The following is a 22,308-nucleotide window of genomic DNA, read 5'->3' on the forward strand; positions in this document are numbered from 1 at the left end:
AGGGATATAACGTACAGCACGGTGTACTTTATATGTTATTTAACACAATATGTTAACTGTATGATATATGTGAGAGTTGTTAAGAAAGTAAATCCTAAGAGGTCTCATCACAAGGAAAAAATTTTTTTATTTTTTTGCTCTCTTTCTATTGTATCCATATGAAATGATGGATGCTAAGTAAATTTACTGTGATAATCATTTCACAATGTATGTAAATCAAACCATTATGCTGTACACCTTAAACTTATACAGTGATGTATGTTAATTATATCTCAATAAAACTGGGAAAAATATACATGGAGAGTAACTGTTTACTTTATATTTACTCTAATTAAAAGATTAAATTAGAGCTTAAGAAATGCCCATTCTAATGCAGTACAGCTTTTTTACTGGCATGTTATCTGGACATTAGCCATTATAACTCATGTGCTGGCCTCAGGCGTTCTCATAACACTCAGCACTAACTTTGACTAGGAAATGTGTTAAGAGACAGTTTGCCAAAGAAGCCAAAGAAGCAAGAGCACGGGTTTGCAACCCAGCTCCACCACTTAGCTGTCCGGCCTTGGCAAATTGGTTGGATTCTCTGAGCCTCAGCTTGCTCCTCAGAAAATGGAGATAATGAGAGAACCTACTGCCTAGGGCTGCTATAAGCATTAAATGGGTTTAATGTGTGTAAAGCACTTGGAACACAGTAAGCACTCAGCAAGTTTAGAGGGGTTTTCTTTAGCTTTTTTTTTTTCCTATCTTAGATACTAACCAGCTCTACCAATGTGACTTTGTAAATTCAGGTCACTTTAATCTCTCTGGAACTTAAAGTGAGTGGGTTGGACTAGATAACCTTTAAGGAGAATTCTAAAATTCTTTGATCTATGACCTAGCATGCTGAAGCTCTTTCATATCCACTGTAATTTCCTGAGCAACAGATTATTCAAAACCAAAAACTACCAACATGTATTAAGTACCCACATATGGTATTCTAAGTTTCAGGTGATTAGCTTCAATTAATCTAAAATCAACCAACCAACCAATCTCTTGAAACAGGTTATTATGCCACTTTACAGATGAAAAAAACTGAGACTTAGGTTAAGAAACCTGTTCCAATTATCCTGTCAAGAGCAGAGCTGTAATTCTAACGCAGGTCTTTCTGGCCCCAGGGCAATTCTTCTACATAATGGTAATTCATAAAGGAAACATAGTTAACACCCCATTACTCAGGGGTATCTATCAAAATTACCTGATTTCTTTACCTCTTCAGCCACTAGTGCTATTTCACATTCCTAAAGGAAAACGTCCTTAGCAATTCTGATCAAAATTTTGAGAAAGCAGGAAGTAAGTGGGGCCTGAATGAGATTCCTGGCTACAAGCTATCTAGGTGATTATTTTGGAATTTCATCAGTTAGTGCTCTCTTTTCTCACTTGCAACTATAATCAAGATTTGATCACAAATCTGTAAAAAGATGACAAAATCTATTTTTGACCTTCTCACATCTATATAAAACACATACTTTGGTAAATAAATTCCTTACTTTTGTAGCACATTTTCCTTCGCTTAAAATTTAAGACTGTAAAGTTTTTTGAAGAATTTACTGTCAAGTTGAGCTGCATTAGTATCATAACCTCAGAATCTACTTTGCCAGTACAGGAAAGCTCGACCCGAAACACTGTTTAAAAAAGAAAAAATATTTTAATTTTCTAAAAATCAACATTAATGCCCATTGAATAATTTAGAATTTTTTTTCAATAAAACTACAAATAATACATTTACATAACATACTAAGCAGAAACTTTCAGAGAACTTATCTTTAGACTACACAGCTTTGGACATTAAGTACTTCATTCATTACAGATATAAAAGTTAGCATTAAAGAACAAACCAAGACATAAAGGAAGAGAATTATTTTCAAATTTGCTCATGATTTTTAATATATCAATTTGTCTCATAAGTTCTCTTATTATAATAAAGCTACAGAATCATAAGGCAAACCCTACTACCTCATCAGTCACAATCAACAGTAATAACAAAAATTACTTGATAAAAAAGGAAAGACAATTCACCACCAAAATGCAATTATGTATTATTCTTAATGAAGAGATTAAAAATAAACCTGTAAATGAAACTGATAAATTCTCAACTATGAACTAAAAAGAAAAAAAAAACCTTTCTAAACAGAAACTGGCTTTTAATCAATTAATGTAAGCAAGGGGATTAACAGACTTTGGTGCACTTTTTTTTTTTTTTTTTCAATCTTTCAGTTTAAGACTCTTTTTCTACAAATTTAGAATACATCATTCTACCATCTACATCAGCATATGAACAATATGGGCATTTTTAAATTTCTTTACTGGCCCATAAAAATTAACCAGCCTTCCCATGTTTTCTTAAAGCTTGGATTAATGAATGTCACTAATAACAGTGAGTAAGACTGTCAAAAAATTTCCATAACACTGGGGCTTATACTGTCAAGTTTAAAAATTTTTCGTTTTCTTTAAATCTCACATCTTCAGAAGCCTCTCTCAAAAGGCTGGCTCAAAAGTAGTTAAATTGGTGTAAATATAACACTTAAATGATTTACTCAGACATGTCCTGAGTGCCTATCCTGTTCCAGATGTTATGCTAGGCACCCAGGGTAGATAGCTGAAAAAGACAGCTCCTGCCCTCAGGGTGGCACAGGCTAGAGGGAGAAAGAAAGAATTACAAGATAATGTGATCAGTTCAAAACAGCTAAATACAGAAGAGTTAACAAATGGAGGGAGAGGAGGCAGGAAAAGGAGAGTACAGATTTTGAGTCTTGCAGAATATTTAGTATGAATAGAAATTCACAAGCAGGAAAGATGAAAAAATGGTTCCAAATACAGAGACCAGCTTGTGCAAAGGCATGGCTCTGAGAACTACATGTAGCATGGCACTGCTGGAACACTGGGGCAAATGCAGCAATAAGGTTTAGACAGGCAGGCAGGGGCAGATGTAAACACAGCACACTGGCTGGGGAGTGTGCAATGTACTCAGCTGACTGGGGTGGGGGCACTGAGGGGCTTGATATCACATGGTCGGAAGTGAGTGTTCGGCAGTTATCAGGGCTGCAGTGTGGGAACTAACGGAAGAGAAACAAGACCAGACAAAGGGACCCAGCTGGGGGCCAACAATGCATATAAGGAGATAGAGAAGAGCTGAGTGCAGACAGTTCTGGAAGGGTTGGAAAAGAGGAAATGGTTTAAACAAGTCCAAATAACCCCTATTTAAAAAAATTACTTTTCAAAGTACTTATGCGTCTGATACCTACGTGTGTGCGTAGAATACTACATTATCAGTAGTTTAACTGTTCTTTGAGAGTACATGGGACACAGTTAAAAACAGTATGTTAAACTCTGTCACTGAGACTCACCTGATAAAGTGCGTGGAACTTCCCCCTGAGCAGAAATGTTGACCTGGGGCATGTCCATAGCCACAAAATTGTCTACTTGGAATCCCAGCTTATATTCAACCTGTAAAATGGAGAAATAAACATACTGGATCCATCATAACAGAAAAGGCACCAACAGCTTGACCTCACTGATTTAGGTCATTAACTAATGAATGCATGAGCCTTTCATAAGAACAAATAATCTAGCTATTTTTTAAAAAGTCCAAATTGTCAGAAACAGTGCTAGGAATGTTCCTTTTGTTTTAAACAGTTGGAAGAAACCAAGCCAGGGAAGTTGAATATATGCAAAGTAGCTAGAGTGGGAATCCAGCTCAGCTGCGTCTGATTCTAAGACTTTTCCCCACCAGACTGCATTGCCTCTTACATGACCCATTAGATTACTGTCTTGGGGGTGTGTTTATTTTTTTCTTCCAGTTTTATTGAGATATAATTGACATATATCACTATATAAGTTTAAAACGGTTACAGCATAATGATTTGACTTACATACATAATGAAATGCTTATCACCATAAGTTTAGGGAACATCTATCATCTCATATAGATACAAAATTAAAGAAATAGAAAAAAATTTTTCCTTGTGATAAGAACTCTTAGAATTTACTCTCTTAACAATGTTCATATATAACATACAGCATTGTTAATTCTATTTATAAGGTTGTACATTATATCCCTAGCACTTATTTATCTTATAACTGGAAGTTTGTAGTACCTTTTCATTGCCTTCATCCAATTCCCCCTGCCCACCTCCTCTGGTAACCACAAATCTGATCTCTTTTTCTATGTGTTTCTTTGTATGTTTGTTTGTTTTTGAAGTATAAGTGACCTACAACGCTATATTAGTTCCATTTATGCAACAGTGATTTTTCTATACATTTCAAAATGATCACCAAAATAAGTCTAGTTACAATACATCACCACAAAGATATTGTTTAGTTATTGACTATACTGCCCACACTGTAAATTTCATATCCTTGACTCTTATTTTGCAACTGGAAGTCTGCACCTCTTAATCTCCCTCATCTATCTCTTTCGTCCCCCTCTACCCTAACTCCTCTGGTAACCATCTGCTTGTTCTCTGTATTTATGACTCAGTTTCTGTCTTGTTATGTTTGTGCATTTGTTCCTAGGAATTTTCAATTGGATAAAAATTCAATCCAGTAAGCCACCCTCTATTTCATGCTCAGAACAGTACCCCCACTCTCCTGTACAATCTGCCATCTAGGATTCAGAAATTCTGCTGAGGACTACAGCCACTGACAGAGAAGCGCTGGAGAGGCAGATAGATATGAAGAGCCAAGGGGCTGAGATGTATAATTTACAGACCATGACTAGTCACCAATGACTTCTCTATTTGATAAAAGCCAAGCTCTGAGGGCCTGCATGTGACTGGGATGAAGGTCTATTCTACAGACCCACTCACCTCACAAGCAGATTCCAAGGTACAAATTTCTCATAGAATATCTAAGCCACATTCTCTAGTCCAGCTTTCACCACTGAGAAAGTTTATGTTTGGATGCCCATCTAACCTCTGGATCTATTTCTCAAGTGATTCAGAATCAGGAAAGGAAGAGGGGTGACTAGGAAGATGTCCTGGGAACACCAATATTCTCTATCAATACCTGGTCTACACAGGTGGCTCAATAGAACCAATCAGCATCAATCAATAAATATATCCTGTTGCTAGAGAGATGTTCATGAAAGAAAGAGTTCAAAGTGCAAAGCAATAGGTGAAATTCAGAATGGCTGCCACCTTCAAGACCTTCAGTGAGGCCTTATATTTCACACTACTCTTTGTCCTGCCCTTGGGGACTCAATAAGAATGGTACCCCTCTCCCATTCAGTGGTCACAAGGGCTTTTTGGTGGAGGCTGGGACTGGCAGAAGCCAAAGGGCAGTGGGTTAGGAAAACAGTAGTAGAAAAGAGGTCCAAGAAACCGTTCTTCAAGAAACTTAACTAGGAAGAATGTAATCAGGTAATGGTGGGGAGCAGGGCTGGGGATGGGTGGTGGGGTAGATTTCAAAGCCCTTCTTTCTTCTTTTTTCAATGGAAGATACTCAAACATGTTTATATGCTAATGAAAAAAGCCAACAAAAAAAGACTTAACAAAGAGGAAACAGGGAAAGAGTAATCTTCCAGATTATAAAAGAAAGGATGGACACCTGAGTATCAACTGGGTCAGGAGGTGTTTAAACCATGGATAAGAAGGGCTCAATCCAATGACTGTAACTCCCCCTCTGGGTTTCTCTTTTCACACACTACTTGAAAGTCCCAGAACGCTGTAGGGAGTATGCAAATATTAAAGTATTGCTTTACAGTTAAGATAGGTATACAAACAATTGTTGAAGGCTGTATTCGGTAAGTGCCACGTTCACAACAAAGGGAATGTTCTTGCTGCTGCACATCAGTGACTTAGTGGCACCTTGGCTAGAAGTGTTCCCTCTCATCTTAGCAGGCCAAAATACCATCACTGCCACTAGGGGGTGAGAGAGAGCTGCAGCCCAGAAAGTCTGGGCCCAGAATGGGCAGGCTTTCCCAGCAACGCTCATTGACTAACATTAAGAGAATGCATTGACTATATCCCTATATCCATGCTACCTCTAAACAGGGCAATACATGAAGGGCAAGTGCATGAAAAAAAAATTAAGCACAGTCAGCAAGAACTGGATTAGAACCATGAGACTGTGTGACCATTAGGTAAATTACTAACTTTTCCGAGTTTCAGTTTTTATAAAATGAGGCTAGTATAACCATGTTATGAGGATCAAATAAAATAATTAAGATGACACACCTGTCAGTCTGGCACAGGTCCCCTTTAATAAACGCAGATCCCAGTGGCATCAGCAATCATTCCAGAGTAGCTACCCTAGGCCCTGCTGCACTTCCCCGTAAGCACCAGCCTACTGACCCCAGAGATTCTGACACAAGCTTTCCTATGCCCTGCCAAGAACAATACTGCTGCCCTTCTGTTTTGTCCCCCATCTTGGGAACGCCACTATTCTAAACAGCCTCCCATACTCTCAGCCTCTTCACAAGTGTCTTCCCCACCTTCTCCCCCAGACTGGCTTTCCTAACCCTCAACCCTCAGGGCCTAGACAGTAGGGTCAGCATTCTTTCAGAATCATTAGGTCCTACACACCCCTTCCTCATGCAAAACCCCCTATACTCTGAATCTCCCAACTTCTACTCATAACAGCTATTTCTCACGCCAACATCATCAGTGACACACAGGGACTCTGCAGAGGCCTGGGCACTTGGCTCACTCTGTCTCCTGCCATCTTCCTGATGGCTTCAATATTAACATTCAGTATTCCTATGTACTGAAGAATTGCCCCATAACCAAAACAAATGCAAAAATCCCACTCTATCAAAGATCCCATCATAACATCTGATTCCTATAAAACCAGTTCTTTGTCTCCAACACTCTGATTCAACCAACATTTATGAAGCACATTTGTAAGCCAAGGGCTATGCTCATAGTTGGGATGCAATAGCCAGTAAAGCTATTTCCATCCTCTCCAGCCTAGCTAGTGACCTGGTTTCACTTTCCCACAGACTGTGCCCCAAAGAAGACTAGTTACCGACACAGTCGTATTGCCATCAGGACTCTGACCACCTCTCACTCTACTTCTGCTGCCCAGCACTGCTGGGGGAAATCACACCTGGAAGAGAAAGTTGCTACGACACAAAGATAATCCCCAGCTTCAGGGTAGGCCGTTAATTCTGCTCAGCAATCCCTTCCCCACTCACCCCTCTCTCCCTAGTCTTCTCACTCCAAATCTCACAGGATCCACAGCTTCACCACCTGCTGCCCTCCCCACTTCCCTTCTCTCGGACAATGCTCTTGTCCCCTGCGGCTGGCACACAGGAACCCCCTTTCTGCCTTTCTTTTCAGCTCCAGGCAGATCTGTTTAGAACACTCAACCTTTGCGCACCAGTCCCAAGGAGAGATCTGTTCTCCTCTCCAAATGATAAACCCTTCTCTCCTAGTATACTAGTTCTAGCCCACTTCACCACTGATGGGATTTTGTATCATCAACTCATCTCTCTCACTCTCCTATATCTTCATTTTCTCCCATATGCCCAATTACCTACTAGACATATCTACCTAATAATCTTACAGCTCTCAAATGTGGCAGATTCAAAACCAAACTTATTATGCTTCCCCACACTTGCTGTCTCCTTTATTCTAGGTCTCAGTTATTGCAAGCAGAGGCACAGCTAGTCAGGGACCAGAACCCCTGGGGCAGCAGATAAAGCCAGCGGCAAACAGGGTCAAAGGCCTTATCTGCAGTGCTAAGGGCGGGAACAAGACTAGCTCTGGAGAGTCTCAGTGCAGTCACAGGTTGGGGGCGGAGAAGGGCAGGAGGGAGAGAAGTAAGCTTGTGAGTGGAGCTGGGTAGAGTCAGGGGCATGGAGAGAGGTGGTGAACGGGCTGAGTAAGATTTCTGAAAAGCCCAAGAGCTTTGGCCAAGAGCAGCCTGGAACACTAAGAAGTGTGAAAGCATCATGCCTGTCCTTTGCTTCCTCCCTTTTTGATGCTCTCTGCCTAAACGTGAAAGGCATTCCAAAGCAGTTCTCTTCTCCCTCTGGAACCTTCAGAATATAAAATTTTAAATTGCAGTTTCTGGGGTTAGAAACTGCCCATTATTAAAGGCCAGTTTTTTCCTATTTTGGCATGTATCACTCTATATCGAATCTCACTTGCCAATGATCCTTTGAAGAAACAGATCTGCTCTAAAGCTAACATTTATAATCTACTGGAACAAAGGAAATCTGAACAGCAGTTGTTTATCAGAAAAAAGAATGAGCCAAAATACTTCAGAAAAGAAACTAGAGAAAATATAAATATTTGAATAAGCTAAGAAATAAACATTTTTGGTAATCTTCCCTTACTTGGAAACAAATGGCAATTGCAAAGAGGCAGCTGCTGAGTAAAGCCACTTCCTTTTGGAACACAGTACAGATTTAAAGTGAATACACTTGCCTACAGCCAAATAGGCTTTTAATTCCTCTGAAATTACCAGAAGTGCTGCATTTCTCATAGAAACTCCACTCTGCAGGCGATACAGCAGGCTGAGCCCCAGGGCTGCTGTAGGAACTCTGGACAAGTTCCCTGCAGACCCTCCTGACAATGATGAATTCCTGAAACCAGATATCAGCTATGGGATGGGAGTGAGTGGGGATTGTATTCTGCTACATTTTGGTATATTTTTGCCTTTCAGCTATCTAAAATATCTACTGACACTTAACAGATGCAGTTGCATGTTTTTTTCTGGATATTGGAGAATGTTCTGGAATACAGAAGAAACTATTTCTTAAAGCCACCAGTAGTCTTTTTTTTTTTTTCTTTTTGAGTGTGTGGCCTTGTGAAAGACAAGCAACACCAGAGTTCTCATCCCATCTGGAAATGCAATTAACCCATCACATTTACCAACCACTCACTAAGGCAGTGTGACACAATGTCATGAATAAGACACAGCTCCAGTCTCTGAGAAGACCACAACCTGTTTGGCAAGATAAAACAGAATCACGTATACACTGGAGAACACTATTATCAAAAGCTCTGATGTGTTAAAACTAACGTTAAAATATCTACAATGTGAAGTGAAATACCAAGAAGCCTGGAGATCTCTGGAAGCAAATACCTCATCTTCTGGCAATTCTTAAAAAGCAAGAACTACAAAGTGCTGGAGCCTGGGAGCCATGGCCTTCCTTCTGAAAGTTCCTGATTGCATCCCAGAGCCAACATGATCAGGTGAAGAACTCTCCAACATGTCTCTCCTAGCCCCTTGCATGATTTTCCCATTTCAAAAAAATACACACACACACACACCTAGATGCTTATCTATGCACGGACTATCTTTAGAAGGGGAGACTAGAATCAGGTAACAGTGGTTGCCAATGGAAGGGGAACTGGGTGGCTAGATTGCTTGGGGATGGTACTAGGAAGGTGTAGGGGATTTATTTTTCACTGTATACCCCTATGCCTTTTGCATTTTGTACCATATGCATAAACGAAATACTCAAAAGATTAACTTTTAGGGCTTCCCTGGTGGCGCAGTGGTTGAGTCTGCCTGCCGATGCAGGGGACACGGGTTAGTGCCCCGGTCCGGGAAGATCCCACATGCCGCGAGCGGCTGCGCCGGTGAGCCATGGCCGCTGAGACTGCGCATCCGGAGCCTGTGCTCCACAACGGGAGAGGCCACAACAGTGAGAGGCCCGCGTACGGCAAAAACAAAAACAAAAAAAAGATTAACTTTTAAAATAGACAAACTTCAATTAAACAACCGTGCTAGAATCACCGAAGAGATTATGACCTAAAACTGGAATTAGGAGCTGCAATGGAAGCCGAACCTAAATTAGATTTAACGTACACACGTTCCTTAGTTTTTTACTATAAAACATTTTAAGATATAACATGATTAGCACTTTCCTCTAAATTCTTACACCTGCTACAGATGAACTGTGAGATAAGTTTAGCTATATATTCAAACTATGAATTCCATTCATTTTTCCAAATTTACAACTTTATTCAGAGTGAAATATCTGGAAAATCCCAGGTGTGCAACTAGTTTGTCAACTAGCTTGTCAAGTGTACCCAACCTATGTTTTCACATTTCTAGATACAGGAATCCACCACTCCTAAAGCAGCACATTCTAACTTTGAAAAGCTCTAACTGTTCAGAAGTTCCCCATTTGTTGAGCTGTGCCCTGTGGCTTCTACCTGTGCATCTCTTCCATAGTCAGTTAAGGAATACCTGTAACTAACTACCAGGTGCTACACCAGGCACAAGGGACACAGAAAAGGACAAAAGAGGTTCCTACCCTTAACATGCTCAGCACCTTGGAAGGAGACAGACAAGAAAATCAACCACTAAAATATTCTTAGAGTATGATAAGGGCTATGAGGGAGGAAAGAGAAGGTCACTGTGGTTACAGAAAAGGGCACCTGACATAGATGAAACAGAGGTGACACCAAGTGTAAGTTTTGAGATAAAAAGAGTTAATGAGGTAGAGAATGAGGAAAGGGCATTTCTAGCAGAGCAAACAGCAGCAATGTAACAGGGTACAGGGCATTCCAGAAATTGCCAGATCCCTCCCCCAAAAAAATGGCAGTAAACAATTAGCAGGAGGGCAGGCAGAAAAAGAAAAGGCAGGGATGAGATCATGAAGGCTCCCTAAGAAATAGAACTTTATTCTGATGGCAACCGAGAGCCCTAGGACAGCTTTGCGGGGGGTACAGCAAGAGGTCAGTCCAGAGGCAAGACCAGTTAGAAGACTATTTCTGTATCTAGTTAAGAAACAATGAAAGCCCAAACTAAGGATGAGGCATTAGTTTCGAGAGAGACAGGAAACGAATTTAAGGTGTAATTATGAGCGAGAATAATCTGGACTGGGAAGGTGAAGGAGGAGTCTAGGATCCCTTCTAGGCTTCTGGCCTCGACGTGTAAATAAATGTGATGGCCTCCAACAAGTCAGGGAGCTTCTGCCTTACGAGGACTATCATACCAGCAAGAGCAGTCCAAATGTGCATTAATGATGGTATTTAATACCCGCCACAGAAGTAGTTTAGAAATGATGCTCTGCAAGATAATGTGAAGAACATGAAAGTACAAAAGAGCTATACCAAGGCTCCTCCTAATCCAAAATGTACCCACGCCAACACTGCTTCCCATTCAAACATATATATTCATCTGAGCCCCTTCTTCTATCTGCTCTCCTCCACTCCAATTTCCTCCTTGTGACAGGCTCCTAAAACTCCTCAGGCACCCACTATCAGCAGTCAGACCCCTGAAACTCACTCCAAATGAAAAAAAAAAAAAATTAGTGTATATTTTTAAAAATGAATGAAAATAGAATGTTTAATTCTGTTCAATTCTAACTGCCACATCCCACACTGCCTTTTTATTCATAAGTCACTACTCATGCACTTGCCCAGAAAATATTCTCATGGTATATCAGCATTTTTTTCCCCAAGTGGGCCCAGAAACAATCACATCCTATTCAAAGTCAGCAGCTTACCCAGAATAGAATCTCTACTATTTCATTAGATTTTTCACTATTTTAAAATATATGTATTTTTTGTTTTCGTATTCATCAACATTAAAGATAGGAAAAGTAACAAAGGACTAACCATCAATTTTTTGAAGAATATAAAAAGCTTCTCTGCCTGAAAGATTCACAGAAACGATGGATCTCAGAGTTGCAAAGGAACTTAAATTTTAAGACTGCCACTCCACAATGTTTAAATTCCTTCTACAGCACTACCACCAAATGGCTACCCAGTGCAGATCACCTCTTCCAGTGAGAGGAAACAATCACACTGGCTAAAAGTGAAACCTAGTTCTAAACACAGGTGCAAAAATTAGTGGTTGAAAGTGTGTTGCATTATGGGATTTTAATATATAATTTCAAATTATTTCCCCACGATTACCTGTTCATTATAAAGGAGAGAACTTTACAGTGGAGAAACCTGGTGAACTGTGTGATCACAGTTAACATCAACAGTAAGGGGACAAATTGACATCGTGTGCACTGTGGAGGACAGCAATGCTGTAGTGTTACCACCAAGGAGACATTCCAGAATCTAACCGTAAGGAAACCTCAGACAACTCAAAATAAGGGACAGTCCACTGGCCTGTATGTTCCTAAATGTCAAAGTCAAGAAACACAAAGAAAGGCCACAGGAGAAAAAAGGGCTATAAAGAACATGATTGGGATAACTGATGAAATGAGTTCTGTAGATTAGATAATAGTATTGTTTTAATATTAAGTTCCTAACCCTGTTCTTAGAAAATATACACTGATATATTTAGGAGTAAAGGGACACAATGCATGCAATTCACTTGCACACAGTTCAACGGAAAAAAGTATGTGTGCATGAGTGTGGGGAGAATGAGCGAATGAATGATAAAGTAAGTAAATGGAGCAAACCAGTAACAATTAGTGAACCTGGGTAAAGGATACTCTTTGAGAATTCTTTGTACTGTTCTTATAATTTTCTCTGTTTGAAATTATATTAAAAGTTACCCGCCCCAAATAATAATGTCACACAATGTTATATAAGAATACTGAAAAATGTGAAAGCTGTTTCATTGAAGAGTCCAGGTGTCTACCCATTCAAACTAACAGACCTTAGATTAAAATGTCTCAGGTGAACCTTTTCTGAATTACCTATATGATTTATGCTGGCACTTCAGTATATCCAAGTTACCATCTACCATATGTTCTTAGTTCACATGAAATTTCTCTCTCTGTTTTTGTAGATTTCACCCTAAAGAGATCTATCCACTCCTAAAAGAACACCCCCCTATTTGGATACCCCAAGGCAATAATGTTGGACAGTTGAGGTGCTCTAGACAGCTTGGACCCAGGATCCAAGCTAATTCAACTTTAATCACAGCATTCCTGCAGCTACGTTTTAATGCATGTATGTGTATGTGTGTACGTTTCTCTAATGTACATGTGAGTATATATAATAATGTGGATATATGCATATTTATATAATCATTTTTACTTATCTGACTGGCAAACAAATATACTTAAATATTTAGCATTAAATGGTGAACTGAAAGAAGCACTCTTATTCACTTTGTAAGGAATGTTGGCTTATTGGTACCACCTTAAGAGAGGGAAGGGAGAACGAATTTGGCAATATCAATCAAAATTTTAATCGTGCACAGTCTCTGACCCAGTCATTTCACTTCCTGGTCACAACGTACTACTCAGAAATAATGCCAAAAGTACACAAAAATTTCTTAACAAATTAAGATGTTCTTAATGTATACATACATACTCATAAACATTCACACACATACATATTTTTTGTTTCTATATTCATCAATAATAAAGTTAGAAACAGCAACAAAAGATGAACTACCAATTGTTTTTACCATGGATTTTGCCTGCCAAATGAAGTGAAGAAACTATTTGTAATAGTGAAAGGAAATATTGTTTGAAACAGTAAAATGCTATTAAAAATCCATGCATCGGGCTTCCCTGGTGGCGCAGTGGTTGAGAGTCTGCCTGCCGATGCAGGGGACATGGGTTTGTGCTCCAGTCCGGAAAGATCCCACATGCCGCAGAGCAGCTGGGCCCGTGAGCCATGGCCGCTGAGCCTGTGCGTCGGAGCCTGTGCTCCGCAACGGGAGAGGCCACAACAGTGAGAGGCCCGCGTACCGCAAAAAAAAAAAAAAAAAAATCCATGCATCAATGAGGCACTTAACAAATAACAATACATCGTACATCCATATGATATCATATTATAAAGCCATTAAAGAGACTGCGTTAAATCTGAAAGTAGAGAAATGGAAAGATGCCAAGACATAGTATCAGGTAGGGGGGAAACACTGTACAACACATGTGTTAGAAAATCCCCTTTTTGTTTAAAAAGGAAAAAGAAATGAGCTTTGAAGTATACCAAATTATAAACAATGATTACTTCTTGGTACAGAGGTACAAAGTCTTAACAGTTCTTAAAACAATTCTATAATATTTGAATTTTCCCAATAACTATTATTGTTTTCTAAGTAGATAAAAAAAGATCTATATTAAAGTGATCAAACTTAAATGACCTGCAACAAATATAAGGACAAATACCACTTTATAATAATTTTAAAATAAACTGTACAGTAGGTATTCTTATTTGTTTTTAGTAGCAAAAACTATTTTTATTTCCCAAATAAAACCCTACTCAGAAGCTTATATATAATGGTGCCAAAAGAAACTGAAGTTGATCGGGGGAGGTGGGCTCTACATTCAGCCTCTCACTCTCTGACCTAAGAGAAAACTTATCATGTTAGAGAAGCCCAGACAGCCAGAAGAAATGTGAAGAATTCAGCAACAAGCAAACTAGGCAAGAGGTTCGTCATAGTTACACACAGGTGCTTACGTCTGCTGTACCTGACTTTTACCACTTCTCCATAAATGGGAGAACTATATCCAATACCTCAAACATGTCTGAAACACCTAACTTACAAATTCCCCCACCCCTCACTCATATCACTTCATCATAACAGTAACAGCATAGTCATTAACAGGTCCAGCTGTCCCCTCTTCAAGCTAGAGCTACATCCCTATTTGAAAAGCTTGAAAAGATGTAAGTGTTCTGCCATAAGCTAGTCACATAAATGATGACTACCTTCATTTTCAAGGATTTGAGAAAGTCTAGAGGACTAGGCTCAAGATTTAAAATAGAAATCTGAAAAGATCCAGTACTGCTACAGCCCACCACCCACTGATCCCCTTGTATGGTTGGCAGCCCATTCCTCAGATACAGTCCTTGCCTCAGCCTCTGGGCCTGGGTGGTCCTGTCTTGGCATCTTTGGTTGACCGCTCTCTTACCTTGGACTTTGCATGCCAAGTGAAGTGCAGGAAATTTGTCTCGCTGGGTACTAACAGGTTAAAGGATAGGGCGTAGTGACTAATAAGATCATTTCTCACATAATAAAGTTCTGCATCAAGACCTAGAAAAAAAATAGGGAAAAAAATTAAACGCCCATAATACCCTCAAAAGCATTAACCATCAGTATTTCAAATACTGATTATTATAAAAATAACACTGATGTACAAATGCACATCACAAACATATCCCACATGTGCTGCCTTACAAAGTAGGAAGAACACAGGATTTCATCATCACCAACAAGGATTAAGAAACTGAGACTCAGGACAATTAAGTGGTCCTCCAGCTAAGCACAGGGGTGCTGGAGCCACAACTCTGGGAGCCACGCTGTCTTCCGAGAACCACCAATGTGATACACTTCCTTTTGGAAACAGACCTTCTCAGAGAAATGCCTACAAACAAAAGCCCCTTAACCCCACAAAACTGATGAGGATTTAGGAAGAGAGATGGGCACCTGGGTGAAAATATTAATGTGAACCAAGGCCTCAAGACCCCAGCCAGAAATGACCTCGGCTTCTGTCAGTACGACGCACTGGCTGCTTGGACGGCATGTTACCAAGGTACACTCACACCACTGCCACATAGACACACGTCCTCTTCCCAATCTGAACTACAAGGTGGAGAACACCATACTTCTCGTATTCTTGGGACAGTCCTCTGCACAAAGCAGATGCTCAGTAAACACTCGTTAGACAAGTTAGAACTGCAGATAAAAAGAGAAATAATCGAGATGCCTGAGAAATGTTGGAGATTTCAAACCTCACTCATTGCCATATCACTTTCTTGCCCAAGGTCACATCCAACCTCAAACACACATCACATTTCTCAATTTTGTGATACCCCTTCTTAAAATAAAAATTTTAAAGGCAAAATTTAATCACCATCTTGAATGGAAAACCAGTAATTATTGTGAAAAAATACAAGGTAACCAAAAAAAAATAATAAATCAATTAAAAGGAAAACAAAACGTTACTAAATACTAAATACTGTGGCCTACACCAAGGCAGTGAGCCTGAGCCCAGCTCATTGTTTACAAAAAGGGAGGAAGGGGATAATAGCAAGTGTTTGAGAGAGGTAAAGAATCAGAGGTTTTCTCTATGATAACCCAAAAGAACTTTAAGAATGAAAGCAGGGAGTAAGTTCTCTCAATTGATTTACTGTTATTAAAAGTTGTGACCAGGTGTCCCTCTAGTAATGCATGACACATATTCCACACATAGGAGGGAAAAAGGTACAGGGGAGGCCAACTGAAATGTAAATTTCATACTTACTGAGCCTTATACCATGAGTCTAAAACACCTTGTGGTATACAAAGAGGTCAAGGTGAGGCTCTCACACCTCCTAAGATACAGATAGAGAAATGAATAACACTGCTATAGGCATTTCTCCTGTAAAATTAGTTTTCTCATTTCTGAACTGAATCTAATACAATCATTAATTCAGAAATGAGATTTGAGGCTTACATAGGGGAAAGTTGCTGCACTGGTTGAGCAGCGCTGCTTTATTGATCCTATAGAGGAAACCAAATGCAATGAGAGAAAGTTAGAGGTCTTCTGCAAAAGGCTCTCCCTGCCAGCAGAACAGGAAGTGCTAGCAAACAATTGGGGAGGGAGGACTGGTAGGGCTGGAGAAAGGAGGGTAGGGGAAAGAAAGTAAGAAGGTGGGAGAGAGGTAGGAGGGAAATGCAACAAGAAAGCTGGGTACAAAGAAGGCCATCAGCAAACACAATAACTGTAAATAGCTTAAATTTTGCTTGTTTTTAAATATTTTTTTTACTCTAGTCTAGATTGATGCTGTTCATAAGAGATATACAATACCTAGAACAAAATTTTAAAATATATGCCAGGTTAAAAGGGGGAGAAAAACAAAGAAGTAAATATGGCAATACTGACATGAGACAAATTAGAACTTAAGGTAGAAAGACTTTATATTAATAAATTCATTAATTAATATGAATTTATTAGTAAGAAAAAGTTCATATTCATAAAAACATAAGATATAGTAGTACAACTAACAAACGAGCTTCAAATATAGAAAGCCAAAAAAAAAAATCAAGAAGAAATAAATCCACAATCATAGTTGGAAACTAACATCCTTCAGAAAACAAAAGATCAAAACAGATAAAAATTTAGTGTGGACATATAATTTGAACAATGTAATTATGGGACATGAAACAAGGGAGGTTAATCATGAATTAGACCCATTACACTTTTTTTTTTTTTTTTTTTTTTTGCGGTATGCGGGCCTCTCACTGTTGTGGCCTCTCCCCTTGCGGAGCACAGGCTCCGGACGCGCAGGCCCAGCCGCCATGGCTCACGGGCCCAGCCGCTCCGCGGCATGTGGGATCCTCCCGGACCAGGGCACGAACCCATGTCCCCTGCATCGGCAGGCGGACTCTCAACCACTGCGCCACCATGGAAGCCCCCATTACACATTTTACAAAATGGATTCTAACTTGAAATAATGCAGGCTACCTTCTCTGATAAATACCACAATATAGAAATTAACCATAAGGATAAAGTCAAAAGATGATTACTTGAAAAGATTAGTAGGGACTTCCCTGGTGGTCCAGTGGTTAAGAGTACGACGTGGACTTCCAATGCAGGAGACTCGGGTTTGATCCCTGGCTGGGGAACTAAGATCCCACACACTGCACGGTAACTAAGCCCACGCCCAACAACTACAGAGCCCGTGTTCCCCAACTGCAGAGCCCACGTGCTCTGGAGCCCATGAGCCACAACTAGAGAGCAGCCGGCACACCGCAACGAAGAGGCTGCGCACCGCAACAAAGGATCCCGCATGACACAACTGAGACCTGACGCAGCCATAAATAAATAAATAAATAGATAGATAAATAAATAAGAAAAAAAGGAGACACAGACTAACAATATTTAGGAAGAGGCAACGTTACTACAAGTCCTATAGATGTTAAAAAAAGAATATTATGAACAACCTAATGACAATTTCAGTAATTTAGATAAGATAAAAAAAATCCTTGAATTTACCAAAACTGACAAGAAGAAATTAAAAATCCAAATAATTAAAAATCTTCCCTCAAAGCTCCAGGTCCAGATGAATTCTACCAAAACATTTAAGGAAGATATACTACCAATCTTGCACAAACTCTTTCAGAAAACAGTCAAAGAACTTCCTAACTCATTTTATGTTACACTGATATTAAAACCTGACTAAAACATCGTAAGAAAATTAGACTGACTTCCCTCGTGAACATAGACACATTCTCTATCAAACATTAGCAAACTGAGTCCAGCAATATAGAAACAGGTTAATATATCATGACCAAGTGTTTATAAAAGGTAAACCTTTAAAAATCAATATAATTAAACACATTAATGAATAAAAGGCAAAAACCCAGATCATCTCAATAGATGCAGAAAATGCATTTGGTAAAATTCAAAGCCTAATAATGATTTTAAAAAACTGGGCAAACTAGGAAGAGAAGTAAATCTTCTCAGTCTGGTAAAGAGTATCTACAAAAACACTATAGCTAACATCATACTCAATGGTGAATTTAAATTCTTATTTCTAAGATCAGAAACAAGACAAGGATGTCCACTTCCAACACTTCTATTCAACCTTGCGCTGGAGGTCATAGCCAATTTATAAGACAAAAAGTATAAAAGTTAGAGAGGATGAACTATAGCTCATTATTCACAGATGATAGGATTACATGTGCAGAGAAAACACTATGAAATCTATTATTAATAAAATACTGCTAAAACCAATTCATGAATTTAGCAAAGCCTCAGAATACAAGGCCAATATTCAAAAAATTACTTGTATCTCTATATACTAGCAACAATTGGAAAATAAAATTTAAAAATCAATACCATAACATAAAAGAAAACAGTATCTAGAAATAATTCTAACTAAAGATAAGACCTCTTTACTTGGAAACTACAGAACATGACAGAAAAATTAGAGATGACCTACGTAAGTGGAGAGACACCATTCTCTTAGATAAGCCTCAACACTGTTAAGATGTCAAGTTTCTTAAATTGATCTATAGCTTTAAAGTAATCCTAATCAAAATCCTAACAGATTTTCTGAAGAAACAAATTAACTCTAAAATGAAATTTAAATGCCAAAATAATCTTGAAGAAAAAAGAAAAAGACAACGTTGGAAGACTCACACTACCTCATAGGTAATGTAAGGATTCCAATTATCATCCTATTTCACAACAGGATGAAGAACTAGAGTAATCAAGACAGTGTGGTATTGGTATAAGGATAGATATATCAATGGAACAAAACAGAATCCAAAACTAAACCCACAAGGGTCAATGGAATTTCAACAAAGGCACAATGGCAATTCAATTAAAGTGATGCTAAACCAAATGGATAAAGGTATGGGGGGAAAAATCTTGAGCCCTATCTTACATATCACATATTACAAAACCTGATCTGAAATTGATTACAGACCTAAATGTAAAGGCTAAAACTATAAAGCTTCTAGAAGAAAATGATTATTTTCACAACCTGGGTTAAGCAAAGATTTCTTGGACTGGCCACATAAACCACGAGAGAAAAAATTGATGAATTGGTCATCATTAAAATTAAAAACTTCTGCTCCTTAAAAGATATTAAGAAAATGAAATTCAAGTCACAAACTGGGAGAAAATATTCACAACTCATACACCTAAAAGGACTTGTTTCTAGAATAAAGATCTCTTATGAACCAAAACTAAAAAGACAACCCAATTAAATAAAATAGGCAAAAGATGTGAACATACATTTTGTAAGAAAAGATATGTAAATAGACAATGAGCATATGAAAAGGTGCTAAACATTATTAGTTATCAGCGAAATACAAACTAAAACCACAATGAGATACCATTTCCACTCACAAGAATGACTAAATGTTGGCAAGGATGTGGAGCAACTGCAACTCTCATACATTGCTGGGAAGGTAAAAATGTTCAACTACTTTGGAAAACAGGCAGTTTCTTATAAAGTTAAGCATATGCCTACTCAGACCCAGTAATTCCACTCCTAGGTAATTATCCAAAAGAAATAAAAACATATGATTCCACAAAAAAACTCGTATGTGAACATTGATAACACTTTTATTCAGAATACCCAAAACTGGAAACAACACAAATGTCCATCAGCAGATGAATGAATAACCAATTGAGTATATTCATACAATGGAATACTACTCAGCAATGAAAATAAACTGTTGAGACTCTGTAACAAAAGGGATGAATCTCACAGACAATATGAGTCAAAGAAGCTGTACACAGAGTACATCCTATATGATTCCATTTATATAACGTTCTAGAGCAGGCAAAATTAATCTGTGGTGACAGAAATCAGATTAGTGTGGTTGCTTGGGAGGGGGTTGGGAGGGAGATTGGTGAACTGATTACAAAGGGAACCTCCTAGGGTGATGGAAATGTTCTGCATCTAATGGGGGCGGTGGTTACATAGGTGTATGCATTTTTCAAAACTCGACCAACTGTATCTGCACGTTTCATTGTATGTAAAGTTTACCTAAATTATTTTAAAGAGTCAACAAGTTTTTACCTCTCTTTTCCAGTCTTAAAAAGCTTGCATACCACAGAATGTTACTATCACCAACATAAAAAGTTTCAGAAAAAAAGAATTAATCTTAAGTGATCAACAACTTCCAAATTTAAATTTCAAACATCATTCACAGGGAAATGAATTGTTCCTAATAAATAACAGTTATAAGGTTATTACTGGTAATAACAACGATGTGTAAATATTTAAATTTTCCAGACACAGTTCAAAGTGTCAAGAACATCTAGGAGTTCTGTAAATTCAACTCCACATAAAACTCCTTCCCAGTATCTTAGCTACCTCATTCACTGAGGATTCTGGAACCAGTTTATGAAATTTCTACACACCCTTATCCTGTGACTTATTATGGCAGACTCCCAACGTACCTGAGACCAACCCACTCTCAACCCAACCTTCAATGATCCTTTTATTCCTCAACTCCAACAACCTTCATCCATACCAAAGCAACCCATTTCTATGGACAGTGACAATATATAAATTGCTCTACCTCCAAAATCTTACACTGTAATTATCTCAATAGTTAGTAGCTCCTCAGCTCCTTCCCTTTATTGTTACAACAGCTGTTCTGTGGGCTCATAATATCGCCAGTGTCCATAATCCTCTTGTTTTTCCCATTTGATTATAGCAATTATTTCCTTATTTTCTTCTTACTGGCCTCAACGCCAATTACTGCAATTACTTTCTTACCAGTACCCTCAACTTTCTCCCACAGCCTATATCAAGACATGCATACCCTACCCTGAAAACAGCCAATCTTGAACTTGACTTGACACCCCTACTCCTTGTCTTCTCTGGTGCTATAACTGAATGCTGCATAATCCTGAATGAAGTCATTCCCACAAATGAGTCACTACAAAACCATGACTTCTATGCTCAACAAATAAAGTAATATACATAAGCTGTTGAAAGTTTGGAGCCCTGTGATCCATATCTTAATGACCATCAAAATAAACTGAAAATTTTTAACTCACTACCCTAGATTGAGGTATTGAAACAGTAATACAACTGTTAAACAGAGTTGCTGTTTCCTGACTAGATTTTGAAAGCAATTTATTTTGAAATAGCCATTCTTTTTTTTTTTTTTTTTTCTTGCGGTACGCGGGCCTCTCACCACTGTGCCACCATGGAAGCCCTGAAATAGCTATTCTTTATTAACTCAGGTAGTTATTCCTAGTTTGGAAGGGTTTGAATTTCTTCAAAGAAGCCATTTTAATGGTTCAAATTTAATGGTTCAAATTTTCACCTATCAAATTAGCAAATACAGTCTGTTCTGTCATAAGACAGGTTCCTGAACACCAATTAGCTTATAAGTGGTTAGTAAATAAAATAACAATACCAGTACAACACAGAAATTGTGTCAGTTTACATTTGAATTTTCCCAGGCAAGGGGGACTGGAATAGCAGGTAAAGAATTATAACTTTCAGTGGAAAAGGAAAAGACCCTTACTCAATTCAGCTACCACCAGGCAGGAGCCCTCTCAGCCCTATTTTAAGAAAACTAAAAATAAGCACCTGCACGCAGGGCTCTCTCCTCAGAGGAGCACCACCAGTCTCTGCATGGTTCCTGGACCTAGGAAGATGCACTTTCTCTTGTGTCCAACTCTATGGCAGCCCCAATGGCTTAGAAAGCTGCTCTCATCTGCACTATCTCAAAAACATGCAAGCCAGCGATTTCCACCCTATTATGTTTTAACATCTTTAATTCTCCTCTGAAGCAGCCTCAGCCACCCTAAGTGGTTTGACCAGGCTGTCCAAGTTATCTCATAAGGTACCAATTATGCTTTTGTTAGTAATTGGTTTGAAAACTGCAGAGGTCTTGAATGGTTTGCCCTTAACCTTATTCTTCCCATAAGTCCTGTTATTTTCAGTGACTTGGAAACCTTAAAGGTTTTTTTTTTAATGTATTTGATGTTGT

General features: G+C 38.7%; 1 protein-coding gene across 2 annotated transcripts in view; it reads right to left on the minus strand.

Moving 5' to 3' along the window:
- RYK (receptor like tyrosine kinase) overlaps nt 1-22,308 on the minus strand; it is a 100,145-nt gene that overhangs the window by 55,344 nt on the left and 22,493 nt on the right. For both annotated transcript variants that reach the window (XM_060011294.1, XM_060011293.1), the window contains exons 2-4: nt 14,768-14,889; nt 3,384-3,483; nt 1,527-1,661 (exon numbers count right to left, since the gene is read on the minus strand). In XM_060011294.1, coding sequence (XP_059867277.1) covers nt 1,527-1,661; nt 3,384-3,483; nt 14,768-14,889 — 357 coding nt within the window. The remainder of the gene's footprint in view (nt 1-1,526; nt 1,662-3,383; nt 3,484-14,767; nt 14,890-22,308) is intronic.

This window comes from Delphinus delphis, chromosome 4 (genome assembly GCF_949987515.2).
Source record: "Delphinus delphis chromosome 4, mDelDel1.2, whole genome shotgun sequence".
Taxonomy (NCBI): domain Eukaryota; kingdom Metazoa; phylum Chordata; class Mammalia; order Artiodactyla; family Delphinidae; genus Delphinus; species Delphinus delphis.